Source organism: Staurois parvus, unplaced genomic scaffold, assembly GCF_062004578.1.
Source record: "Staurois parvus isolate SC_StPar_1 unplaced genomic scaffold, SC_StPar_1.0 ptg001400l, whole genome shotgun sequence".
In the NCBI taxonomy this organism is placed as follows: domain Eukaryota; kingdom Metazoa; phylum Chordata; class Amphibia; order Anura; family Ranidae; genus Staurois; species Staurois parvus.
Genome location: NW_028319196.1, coordinates 27,231 through 40,664, shown reverse-complemented (window position 1 = coordinate 40,664; position 13,434 = coordinate 27,231). Strand labels below are relative to the sequence as shown.

The following is a 13,434-nucleotide window of genomic DNA, read 5'->3' as shown; positions in this document are numbered from 1 at the left end:
TGAAACTTTATTGAATCCATTTTTCCTTCTACTCGTGAGATGTTCCCTGTGCCACTGGCTGCAACACAACCCCAAAGCATGATTGATACAACCCCATGCTTAACAGTTGGACAGAGGTTCTTTTCATTAAATTCTGTGCCACTTCTTCTCCAAGTGTACCTTTGCTCATTCCAGCCAAAAAGTTCAATGTTAACCTCATCGGTCCGAACTTGTTTCCAAAATGCATCAGGCTTGTCTATATGTTCATTTGCAAAGTTCAAACGATGATTTTTGTGGTGAGGACGTAGAAGAGGTTTTCTTCTGATGACTCTTCCATGAAGACCATATTTGTACAAGTATCTCTTTATAGTGGAATAGTGTACCACAACTCCAGTGTCTGCCAGATCTTTCTGGAGGGATCGTGTAGTCAAACGTGGGTTTTGAATTGTTTTTCTCACAATCCTGCTAGCTGTTCTGTCTGATATTTTTCTTGGTCTTCCAGATCTTGCTTTAACTTCCACTGTTCCTGATGACTGCCATTTCTTAATTACATTCCGAACTGAGGATATGGACATCTGAAAACGCTTTGCTATCTTCTTATAGCCTTCTCCTGCTTTGTGAGCGTCAACTATTTTCAGTTTCAGTTTAACTGCTTAGAAGAACCCATGGTGCTGATTGTTGGGGCAAGGTCAGATGAGTCTGGGCATTTAAAACCTTTGAGCTTGACATCACCTGGTCTTCCCAGACGATGATTGAGAAAAATCCATGACACTGGCAGATCTCAGCTTTGCAAAGGGGGCAGTGCATGCTATAAATTCTGCAGGGTGCCCAAACGTTTGCAGACGCCATTTTTTTGTTTTCTGTTATTTTGAAAGTGTAAATGATGGAAATAAAATCTAACTTTTGTTGACATATTAGAAGAATGTCTAATCTGTAATTTGATGCCTTTTGGAGATGTTTCCATCTTTCCTTGGCTTCCTTATGCATATTAATACAACTTTTTAGCTGGGGTGCCCAAACTTTCGATCCCCACTGTATATATATGTAGTAATACCCTTCCTCCCTGCCCCCACCTTCTCCCCTGTAGTGTATATATATATATATAGTAATACCCTTCCTCCCTGCCCCCCCCCCTTCTCCCCTGTAGTAGTGTATATATATATATGTAGTAATACCCTTCCTCCCTGCCCCCACCTTCTCCCCTGTAGTGTATATATATATATATAATAATACCCTTCCTCCCTGCTCCCACCTTCTCCCCTGTAGTGTATATATATATATATATATATATAATAATACCCTTCCTCCCTGCCCCCACCTTCTCCCCTGTAGTGTATATATATATATGTAGTAATACCCTTCCTCCCTGCCCCCACCTTCTCCCCTGTAGTATATATATATATATAATAATACCCTTCCTCCCTGCCCCCCCCTTCTCCCCTGTAGTGTATATATATATATATAATAATACCCTTCCTCCCTGCCCCCACCTTCTCCCCTGTAGTGTATATATATATATATATATATAATACCCTTCCTCCCTGCCCCCCCTTCTCCCCTGTAGTGTATATATATATATAATAATACCCTTCCTCCCTGCCCCCACCTTCTCCCCTGTAGTAGTATATATATATATATAATAATACCCTTCCTCCCTGCCCCCCCTTCTCCCCTGTAGTATATATATATCTCCTCCCTGTATATACTGTATATAGATATATGGCTGAGCACAGGACAGGTCAGCACACTCTACACACACCTGGCTGTAGGATGTACTGGAGGGCGTGGCCGGCTCCTACCTGTTCTCTCCACGTGTCAGTGGGCGTGTTCTCTAGAAATAACAGTGCCGCCGTTCCTTGTATGTGGGCGTGGCCACTAGCTTGCAGTCTCCAGGACAGGTGTCGGTGGGCGTGGCCTGGCAGTCGGTGTAGGAGCAGCATGAGCGGAGAGTCGGGCCCCGGGGAGAGGTAAGGGGGGTGCACTGACATATGTCTGGAGGGGCCACACACTCCTCTGTACTATGCTGGTGCGCGCAGGGGCCACACGGGTGGCAGTGAGATGGGAGCCCAGGGGCCACATCAGGAGCAGGCGCACACTCAGGTGACACGGTGACAACGTTTCAGCTTGAATAGCAAACGCACTCAGCAGGATCATCGCATCCTGTCAGCAACAAAGGACAAATACCAGACTGCCCTCCCTCTGCTTCCTATACTCCCCTTCCATTTACTGCATCTAACATAGGAAGCCCCCAGGCGAGGATGATGGGGGGTTAGGACCTCTGGCAGGTTTTTATTGGGCCTCCTTTGAGAGAGACCTGGTCATTCTTTTGCTATGATGTAATAAATAGACCCACACAGGGGCGGACCGACAACTCATGGGGCCCCCGGGCAATAGGGGATCATGGGGCCCCTGAAGGGGCGGACTGACAACTCATGGGGCCCCTGGGCAATAGGGGATCATGGGGCCCCTGTGTCCTTGCCCAAACTCAAAAAAGCTTATGAAAAAGGTACCAGAGGCAGTGCCAGAGTTTCCAAATGGTCAGTCCGCCCCTGAACCCACATTAACAATACATTGTGTCAGGGTAAATGTTTGCATTGAAGCCTGTGACCATGACGTTGTGGGTGCAGCGTACAGGAACCCTGCGTTCATCCCCCGGACCGTATGGTGGTATAGATCCTCCATTATGGGGCGGGAAGAAGCAAACTTTATATTATAAGTGCATTGACGTCACGTGATGTGTGACCGTGAGCCCCTCTACCACGCTGGCACATGGGACTTGTAGTCTTTCCATTCACTGATCCCGGTGAATGGACGGAGCCACGCACAGCTGTGCTAAATTCAAGCAGTAGCGGGCAATATCTAATATGTACGTTTTTGTATGCATGTGTGCGTTTACGTTCATATCTTCACATACATGGAGGTTTTTTTTTTATTTTATTTTTTTGAAATGTAATTTTTAAAAAAGATATTTTTTTTTTCAATTTTTACATAGTTACCTTGGTCCAGCTTGGATGAGTGTAAATACATAGGTGTCATACTATGTTTGTGCACCCTTGCTGTTCTCTGAATGGCACGGTTCCAAGCGAGCAGGGGCGGACTGACCATTTGGAAACTCGGGCACTGCCCGAGAGCCCGGGGTCAGTAGGGGGCCTCATGAGATGCCCCTGATACCTTTTTCATAGGCTTTTTAGAGTTTGGGCAAGGACACAGGGGCCTCATGATCCCCTATTGCCCGGGGGCCCCATGAGTTGTCAGTCCGCCCCTGCGAGCGAGCATCCTCCTGTGTTCACAATGCAGCAGGGCAGAATGGGACCCGGAAGATAGTGGCAAATGCTTTAGTAGTGGTGCCTAATACAGTGATTTCCAGCGTCCTTGGGGATCCCACGGGTATGGCACATATGTACTTATGTTGGTCCAGCTTGGCCCAATGTATGTAAAAATTGCCTTACCTGAGCTTCGGCTTTAACTCAAAGCAGTGGTCTTCAAAGTATGGCCCAGGGGCCAGATGAGGCCCTTTGCTTGCTTTTATACGGCCCTTGGGGCACTATTCCATCCACTGACTCCATCAATGGGACATCATTCCTGCCACTGACACCAACAATGGGGCTCAAATCCTCCCATTTACACAAATGATGGTATACAACTTCACTCAATATCACCAACAATGGGGCACTATTCCTCCCAATGACATCAGTGATGGGGCACTATTTCTCTCTCTCTCTCTGACGCCTACAATGGGGCACAATTCCTCCCAAAAATACAAATGATAGGGCACAATGCCTTCCACTGACACCAGCAGTTGGGCACAATGCCTTCCACTGACACCAGCAGTTGGGCACAATGCCTTCCACTGACACCAGCAGTTGGGCACAATGCCTTCCACTGACACCAGCAGTTGGGCACAATGCCTTCCACTGACACCAGCAGTTGGGCACAATGCCTTCCACTGACACCAGCAGTTGGGCACAATGCCTTCCACTGACACCAGCAGTTGGGCACAATGCCTTCCACTGACACCAGCAGTTGGGCACAATGCCTTCCACTGACACCAGCAGTTGGGCACAATGCCTTCCACTGACACCAGCAGTTGGGCACAATGCCTTCCACTGACACCAGCAGTTGGGCACAATGCCTTCCACTGACACCAGCAGTTGGGCACAATGCCTTCCACTGACACCAACAATGGGGCACTATTCCTCTCACTGACACCTACAATGGGGAACAATTCCTCCCAAGAAACAAATAATAGGGCACAATTCCTTCCATTAACACCAGCAGTTGGGCACTATTCCTTCCATTGACACTTACATTGGGACAAAATTCTTCCCACTGATACCAATGACAGGCCACAATTCCTTTCATTGACACCAACGATGGGGCACTATTACTCCCAATGACATCAATGATGGGGCACTATTCCTCTCACTAACACCTACAATGGGGCACAATTCCTTCCAAAAATACAAATGATAGGGCACAATTCATTCCACTGACACCAGGAGTTGGGCACTATTCCTTCCACTGACACTTACATTGGGACACAATTCCATCCACTGACACCAACAATGGGCCATGATTCCTTCCATTGACACCAGTGATGGGGCACTATTCCTCCACTGACACCAGTGATGGGGCACTATTCCTCCACTGACACCAGTGATGGGGCACTATTCCTCCACTGACACCAGTGATGGGGCACTATTCCTCCACTGACACCAGTGATGGGGCACTATTCCTCCACTGACACCAGTGATGGGGCACTATTCCTCCACTGACACCAGTGATGGGGCACTATTCCTCCACTGACACCAGTGATGGGGCACTATTCCTCCACTGACACCAGTGATGGGGCACTATTCCTCCACTGACACCAGTGATGGGGCACTATTCCTCCACTGACACCAGTGATGGGGCACTATTCCTCCACTGACACCAGTGATGGGGCACTATTCCTCCACTGACACCAGTGATGGGGCACTATTCCTCCACTGACACCAGTGATGGGGCACTATTCCTCCACTGACACCAGTGATGGGGCACTATTCCTCCACTGACACCAGTGATGGGGCACTATTCCTCCACTGACACCAGTGATGGGGCACTATTCCTCCACTGACGCCAATGATGGGGAACTATTCCTTCCACTGACACCAGCGATAGGGTACTATACCTCCCCTAATTCCAAAAATTGGGCATTGTTTACTCCCAGTGAAACCAGAACATTTTCTTCTCTGACTTCCAGCAGTCCGTCCCTCCTAAATTTTGAAAGACCGTTAACTGGCCCTTTCTTTAGAAAGTTTGGAGACCCCTGATTTAAAGGATAAGTTCACCTTTTAGAAAAAATAAATAAATGCACTTTTTTTTTTGCAGGTAAAAAAAATGTGCATTTATTATTTTTGTCTACAGGAGCCTGTAAAGCATTGCACCATTGATCTGCAGATCGCTGGTGCTACGCAGACCTGTCAGAATTTCTGCTTGCTATACGGGATGTACAGCCAAACAGATATACTGCCAGGAAGAATGAATGAACTACCACAATGCTTCACAGTGCCGTGGTAGTTCATTGAGGACTACAAGCTGACAACCGCTAAGGCTGTTGAGACTTCTAGTTCATTCACAGATGACTATGAATGAGTGACGCGGCCCTGTGGGCGGAGCCTCACAGCCATATTTTTTAAAAATTTGACAGCTAGTGGGTGGGGGTGGAGAAAGATCCCCCACTACCTGTCAAAGCGGGGATCGTGGGAGAGCAGGGGCCGGTCTGGACATAACATGTTACATTTACACCCTGAATATGAGTGTAACATTTTATGGAAGGTGAACTTCTTTAAAGTAATTGTAAAGGCAGATTTTTTTTTTTTTTTTATTGCGTGTCTATACTTACCTGCTCTGTGCAGTGGTTTTGCACAGAGCAGCCTGGATCCTCCTCTCCTCGGGTCCCCTGCCAGTGCTCCTGGCTCCTCCCTCCTGCCAAGTGCCCCCACAGCAAGAAGCTTGCTATGGGGAATCCTAGCTGTTACTCTGTGTGTCCATTCACACACACAGATGTGGCTTGGCCCCCTCCCCCGCTCTCTCTTCATTGATTCACTGGCTGTGATTGACAGTAGCGAGAACCAATGAGGAGGGAGAGACCTGGGACACCTGAGTTTCCTGTGCATATCACTGGATTGAGATGGGGCTCAGGTAGGTATTAGGGGGGGTAGAGGGATGCTGCACACTGAAGGTTTTTTTTACCATCATGCATAGAATGTATGAAGCTAAAAGAACCTTTGAGCCTTTACCACCACTTTACTTGCTGTCATAAGAAGGCTGATGGGGGTCACATAATGCAGGTGACAGGTTCTCTTTAGGAAGCCATCAGGGGTCTTTACTTTGACCTCATCTGTTGAAGCTGATGGAGCGCAGACTGTGCTCGATCAGCTTCTTGCTTGGCTAGCTCTGAATCCAGAGGTGCTCATAGCTGAGCGCTTTTGTGTTCATTCTTCACGGGGAAGATCAGCAAGTGGATCTTTGCTGGTGTCCCTTTACTCTCCATCCTGGCACCTGCCATATAGGTCCTGGGCCCCCAGGAGGGACAGGTGAGCCCCGAAGAAATGGCTTTGACCTTCTAGTTGCTTCAATCACTTCTATGTTAACTTCCCGCATATATGCAGCCTACAGTGAAGTTGCACAATTTCAAAATCGGGTGACCTGCTGATTTCATTTGTGATTTGCAAGACATCTGACACAGATATCTATGCAAATCGCAACAAAAATAGTACATGTACTACCTGAGAAATCGGTGCAATTCCGACCAAGTTCGAGACCGCACCCATGTGACTGCTGTAATAGTGGACAATAGGGTGCGACGTGGCATACGATTTGCAAGTCGCACCCGATGTGACCGGGGTGTAAGAAAACACATTACTGTAGTGAGAGCGCGCTCCCAGCTAAGAAACTATCAGGAAACAGAAAGCTCCCAATGTATAATTGCGATCGGGAGCTTTCCGATCATGTGACCGCTAATCACAGCAGTCACATGATCAGAATGCCCGCGTCCACCAGAATTTAGAAATTTTTAAAGGGCTGGGAGGTGGTGGCAGAAAGGGGTTAAAGCTGGCAGCTCACTGTCTTGTTTAACCCTTTTGCTATCGTCAACGTAACTATGCCAGTGATGTCATAGTTACATTGACGATATCAAAAGGGTTAAACAAGACCATCTCCCAGAATTTTGTGGTGATTGGCTGCTCAAGCTACCAGCATTAGAGGTAGGCCTGGTTCACACCTATGCTGTTTTTTCAGTGGGGATTCAGTTTTGAAAAAACGCACTCCAATTCATTGAACATGATTTTCTATAGGTCACGTTCATTTTTTGGGAAAGGGTCAGGGATTTCCCCCCCCCCCCCCACAGTAAGCTGTGTTTTTGGTTCCATAGACTTTAATGAAAATGCAGTGCTTCACATAAACAGAGAGAAGTATCAACTTTATGCTGGAGAGGGTGTGGGGCAATAGGGACAATGGCTCCTATATGGTGGGAATGCCCAAAAATTCAGATATATTGGCAGGAGATAATTCATCATATACAGGAGATTTGTGGGACATCTATCCAGAAGGATCCATAGGCGTATCTTTTCTATAGAACAGAGATGTCGGTAAAACAATATAAAAATAGCTTATTATACCATCTGATTGGTGCGGCAAAGGGTTTAATTCCTAGTGTTTGGATGGCCCAGGATCCACCAACAATGAGGGATTGGATAGACCGAGCTGAATATGTTAGCAGGACGGAGGAACTTTGTTACATGGAGAAAGATGAAATGGAAAAGTTTAGAAAGATTTGGGGTAAATGGTATGAGTTTAAAACTTCAGAAAAATACTTAAAAATGAAAGGTCCCCCGATAGTAGTACCAGAGAATTGAAATGGTTAAAGAGATCTATATACATGATTAGATTAATAGGAGGGGAAAGAGGATAAGATGAGATTGGACAGGGGGGTTTTGGGGGTGGGTATGGGGATAAAGTTTATACGTATGATGTAACAAGATATATGGTGGTTTTGTAATGCATTTTTTTTCTTATAAGAAAATTTAATAAAATATGTAATAATTGGAAAAATGCAGTGCTTGCATTTTTTATGCGTTTCTACTGCATTTTTGCTGGATTCTCCTGCAAGACAGCAACAGGCACCTCCCAAAATTGCAAAACGCATAAAAAAAATTTAAAAATGTGTGTGAAAAAAAAAAACACAAAATGCGTCAACTGCAACCTGCATAGGTGTGAACCAGGACCATCTGCTTCTATACCTGTGATGATTGAATAAATCCCTTTGGGGAGCAAACAGGAGGTCAGCACAGTGGTTAAATGGTTAGCCCTTCCGCCTGGCAGTACTAGCGTCGTTGGTTCGAATCCCACCTGCCTGGAGTTTGCATGTTCTCCCTGTGCCTGCATGAGTTTCCTCCGGGTACTCCGGTTTCCTCCCACACTCCAAAGACATACTGGTAGCTTAATTGGATCCTGTCTAAATTGTCCCTAGTATGTGTAAGTTAGGGACCTTAGATTGTACGCCCCTTGAGGGTTAGGGACTGATGTGAATGTACAATATATATGTAAAGCACTGCGTAAATTGACGGCGCTATATAAGTATCTGAAATAAATAAAAATAATAATTAAAAGCAGCATGAGGGGAGGGGCCTTAAAGTGGACCTAAAGCCATCAATTTGATCGATTCCCAAAAAACACGTTTATGGCTGTGAATAACCCTAGGTTCACACCTAAGCGTTTTCTGCGGCGTTTTGCAGAAACGCACTACAGTCCATGTCACATGATTTCCTATGGGACACGTTCACATCTCAGCATTTTCAAGGGTGCATTTTTTTGAAAGGGTCAGGGACTTTTTTTAACGCAAAAAAGTTGCGGTTTTGGTTCTATAGACTTCAATAGAAATGCTGCAGACAAGCATGTAGTACGTTTTTGATGCGTTTTTACGTATAAATCTGCCTAGCAACAAGAAAAAAACAAACAAAGGCATCAAAAACACAATGCAGAAACGGATCAAACGCAAACTACATAGGTGTGAACCTAGCCTCACTGTCACAGTTGCTGGTGCTCTCAACCAAACTGTCAAGCTGTTAAATGGCTGGTACCATAACTTGATCACACCTGGAGCACCATGGGACTTGTAGTTTGGCAACAGCTGGAGGGCCGCTAGTTTGACACCCATGTAAGATGGCAGCTTCTGGGGCTGTAAAGGATTTAAAGGGTTTAGTTCCACGTATCTATGTCAATAAACTCCTCTGCAGGCGTGCTCAATTGGTTTCCCAAGAACAGCGATGAGTTGTCAAGAAGCACTCACTGCCAAGTGCCAATGACTGGAAGTCGGTAGGTGAGGCTCCCAATAATGTCCTCACTGCACACCATTCACAATGAGCACGTAATCTTTTAAAGCCAAAACGTTTGTTTCTCTTTAGGTAGGGAAGGGTTAGAATCCCTGCCAATCTCTCACTCTGTTGGCCCTGGTGACCTTTGTTTCTGTTACAAAATGTAATTTTTGAGTTGTCACCGAAACAGGAGGCGAGAGGAAATCTTCCAAAAGGCAATATATCTTCTGGTAGGAAAAGGATATCCCCTCGTTTGGAGAGATCTCCCCTTACTTCCTGTTGTGTCTCTGGGGCAGGAAGTGAAGAGAAATCTCCCCAGTGGGACACTCAGATTCAAAACTGTCAGAAGTTTTAAAGAGGCGCCTCAGTCTCCCCCCAAAAAATAAGTCAGCAGATACAATCCTGTAGCTACTGCCTTATAATAATAGGACACTTACCTGTCTAGGGATCCAGCAATGTCCTCACCTGAGCTGATTCTTCAGTCGGCTTCGGGTTCCTGGCACTGGCATCTTAAGTAAGGGAAACCAACAGTGAAGCCTTCTGAAATCACAGCCGGTTTCCTACTGTGCATGGGTGGGCTGTGCTGCACTCTGTGAATGGTCCTGCAGTCTTCTGGGACCTGTGTGTGTCCCAGAAGGCTGCGGGGAGAAGGAGGACGGACATGAACTTCCTCACAGATCACCGCGGCACTCTGACCCAGAAGCGGAAGCCGGTACCTGTCAAAGCCAAGTACATACTTCCCTATCCCACCAAAAAAGTGCCAAATTTAGCAGCAGAGGAGGGGTGGATGCAAACAAGCGGAACTCCCCCTTTTGGGTGAAGTTCCTCTTTAACCATTCTCCACTCTATTAAGAAAAATTCTTGGCTTTATAAACCATTCAAGGGAACTTTTTGCATTGCTGTGCCTCCAGAAATATCAAGCTGAGTTGGAGTGCCCAGGGGCCACACACTGATCTAGAACGTGAAATATTTTTAAACAGTGCGCTGGAACCCCTCTTATTTCTTTATACAAACAAAATGTAGTAAACTATGATCCTTCCCTTAGTAGCTGGAGTCCATGTTTTTTTTGAGAGTGCTGGTCACTTCTATCATGATCTAGAATGTGGAAGGGGCCACTCACTGATCTAGAATGTGAAAGGGGCAACACACTGATTTAGAACGTGGAAGGGGCCTGTGCGCACTGATCTAGAATGTGGAAGGGCCCACACACTGATCTAGAACGTGGAAGGGGCCTGTGCGCACTGATCTAGAACGTGAAAGGGCCCACACACTGATCTAGAATGTGGAAGGGGCCGGTGCGCACTGATCTAGAATGTGGAAGGCGCCACACCTGACCCTCAAGGGGCGTACAATCTAAGGTCCCTAACTCACATACATACTAGGGCCAATTTAGACAGGATCCAATTAACCTACCAGCATGTCTTTGGAGTGGGAAAGGAAACCGGAGAACTTGGAGGAAACCCACGCAGGCACAGGGAGAACATGCAAACTCCAGGCAGGTGGTGCCATGGTTGGGATTTGAACCCACGACCCTAGTACTGCCAGGTGGAAGTGCTGACCATGTAGCCACTGTGCTGCCATGCACAGCTGCACCAGATTCTGAGTGCGCCAGGTTTAGTAAATCTCCCCCATAGTGATTTAGAGGGTATTCCTACCATGCAGGTTTTGGCTAATGGTTTTATAAATGCTACCAAGGACCAGACATTAGGCAGCTGTATGGACCATATGTTGAGCAGACTGCCCCAGAGCTTCAAGGATCTCACCAGTAATCTGTGGCTCCAAGTGTCCCGACAGCTGAGACATCAATGGCAGTGATATCAGCAGGGAGCTGCACAGTGGAATGTGTGATTGTATGCCACATGTGACACTGTACAAACATCCCCCAGAAAGTCTGATCACAGTGTGTACAATATGTACACCTTACCACTCCCTGTATGCCAGCGAAATCTCTTCTCTCTCTGTTTATCTTCCCCTCTCTTTCCTCTTTATCCTGACCTGCCCAACCAAATCATAAATCGTGCAGATAACGATTAACTACTATACACTCTGCACCACTCTATATACTCAACAGTCACACATTATTGTATCATGGGATTGTAATGTACTACATATTCACCACTGTGTACAGCATTTATACTATCCTGTTGGTAGAGACTCCCGGCTCCCGAGTGTCTTATTACCCTGTAATATCTTATTACAGTAACCCGGCTCCCGAGTGTCTTATTCCCCCTGTAATATCTTATTACAGTAACCCGGCTCCCGAGTGTATTATTACCCTGTAATATCTTATTACAGTAACCCGGCTCCCGAGTGTCTTATTACCCCTGTAATATCTTATTACGGTAACCCGGCTCCCGAGTGTCTTATTCCCCTGTAATATCTTATTACAGTAACCCGGCTCCCGAGTGTCTTATTCCCCCTGTAATATCTTATTACGGTAACCCGGCTCCCGAGTGTCTTATTCCCCCTGTAATATCTTATTACGGTAACCCGGCTCCCGAGTGTCTTATTACCCTGTAATATCTTATTACAGTAACCCGGCTCCCGAGTGTCTTATTACCCCAGTTACATATTACAGTCAGATCTTGTAACACTTCAAGAGGAGCATGGTTATATTACTTTATTTGTGCTCCTGTGAATAAAATTTTAGGACACTCAAGAGCTGGGTTGCAGTTATATGATGTTACAGGTGCAATAATTTCTTTTTACTTGTGCCACATCTTATTACATTAAGCTAGCTCCTCTTTTATTACTCCTGTAACATCTTAGTTTGTAGAGCGTTTTATTAATGTATTTAAATAAACTGTTGACATTTATTAATGATTAGAGTTATTATACTCCACCAACAGCAAATACACTGATCCAAAGTACAGGGTGGCAACCACTTTAGTGAATTTTCCAAACACCAAATGAGTAATTGCATCCTCAGTATACATCCTCATACAGTATACTACAGAAGCTTGGATACAATTATGTTGTTATCGGGGCAATAAGATACTAAGGAGCTGGGTTACTGTCATAAGATATTACAGGGTAATAAGACACTCGGGAGCCGGGTTACTGTAATAAGATATTACAGGGGTAATAGTACACTCAGGAGCCGGGTTACTGTAATAAGATATTACAGGGTAATAAGACACTCGGGAGCCGGGTTACCGTAATAAGATATTACAGGGGGAATAAGACACTCAGGAGCCGGGTTACTGTAATAAGATATTACAGGGTAATAAGACACTCAGGATCCGGGTTACTGTAATAAGATATTACAGGGGTAATAAGACACTCGGGAGCCGGGTTACTGTAATAAGATATTACAGGGTAATAAGACACTCAGGAGCCGGGTTACTGTAATAAGATATTACAGGGGGAATAAGACACTCAGGAGCCGGGTTACCGTAATAAGATATTACAGGGGAATAAGACACTCGGGAGCCGGGTTACTGTAATAAGATATTACAGGGGTAATAAGACACTCGGGAGCCGGGTTACTGTAATAAGATATTACAGGGGTAATAAGACACTCGGGAGCCGGGTTACCGTAATAAGATATTACAGGGGGAATAAGACACTCAGGAGCCGGGTTACTGTAATAAGATATTACAGGGGGAATAAGACACTCGGGAGCCGGGTTACTGTAATAAGATATTACGGGGTAATAAGACACTCAGGAGCCGGGTTACTGTAATAAGATATTACAGGGGGAATAAGACACTCGGGAGCCGGGTTACCGTAATAAGATATTACGGGGTAATAAGACACTCGGGAGCCGGGTTACTGTAATAAGATATTACGGGGTAATAAGACACTCGGGAGCCAGGTTACTGTAATATGAAGTTTCATAGGTGCCTATGTTGGCTAGTGGAGTACTTCTTTCACTCTTTTTCCTCTTTATTATTTCTTCTTGTTTTTCTGAAAACTCTTGTTCTTTTTAGGTCCAATGTGGATCTGTTCCGGGATCTCAGTGACTGTATGGATGCACTGAATCTGTTCCTGAACAATCGTTTTAATGAGAGTCTAGACCTTCTCCGTCCAAGGTAAGAGTTGACTGACTTAATCCAGTGTCACTGAAGTTTAGTTTTTTTTTTTTTCTTTTCTTAAA

At 45.6% G+C, this 13,434-nt stretch overlaps 1 protein-coding gene across 1 annotated transcript in view; it reads left to right on the top strand.

Annotated features, from left to right (window-relative positions):
• The first annotated feature begins 1,889 nt into the window (after positions 1-1,889).
• Positions 1,890-13,434, top strand: part of LOC149436197 (tetratricopeptide repeat protein 39A-like) — a 37,578-nt gene continuing 26,033 nt past the window's right edge. The window contains exons 1-2 of the mRNA XM_089661892.1: positions 1,890-1,946; positions 13,268-13,369. Coding sequence (XP_089518018.1) covers positions 1,918-1,946; positions 13,268-13,369 — 131 coding nt within the window. The 5' untranslated portion in view covers positions 1,890-1,917. The remainder of the gene's footprint in view (positions 1,947-13,267; positions 13,370-13,434) is intronic.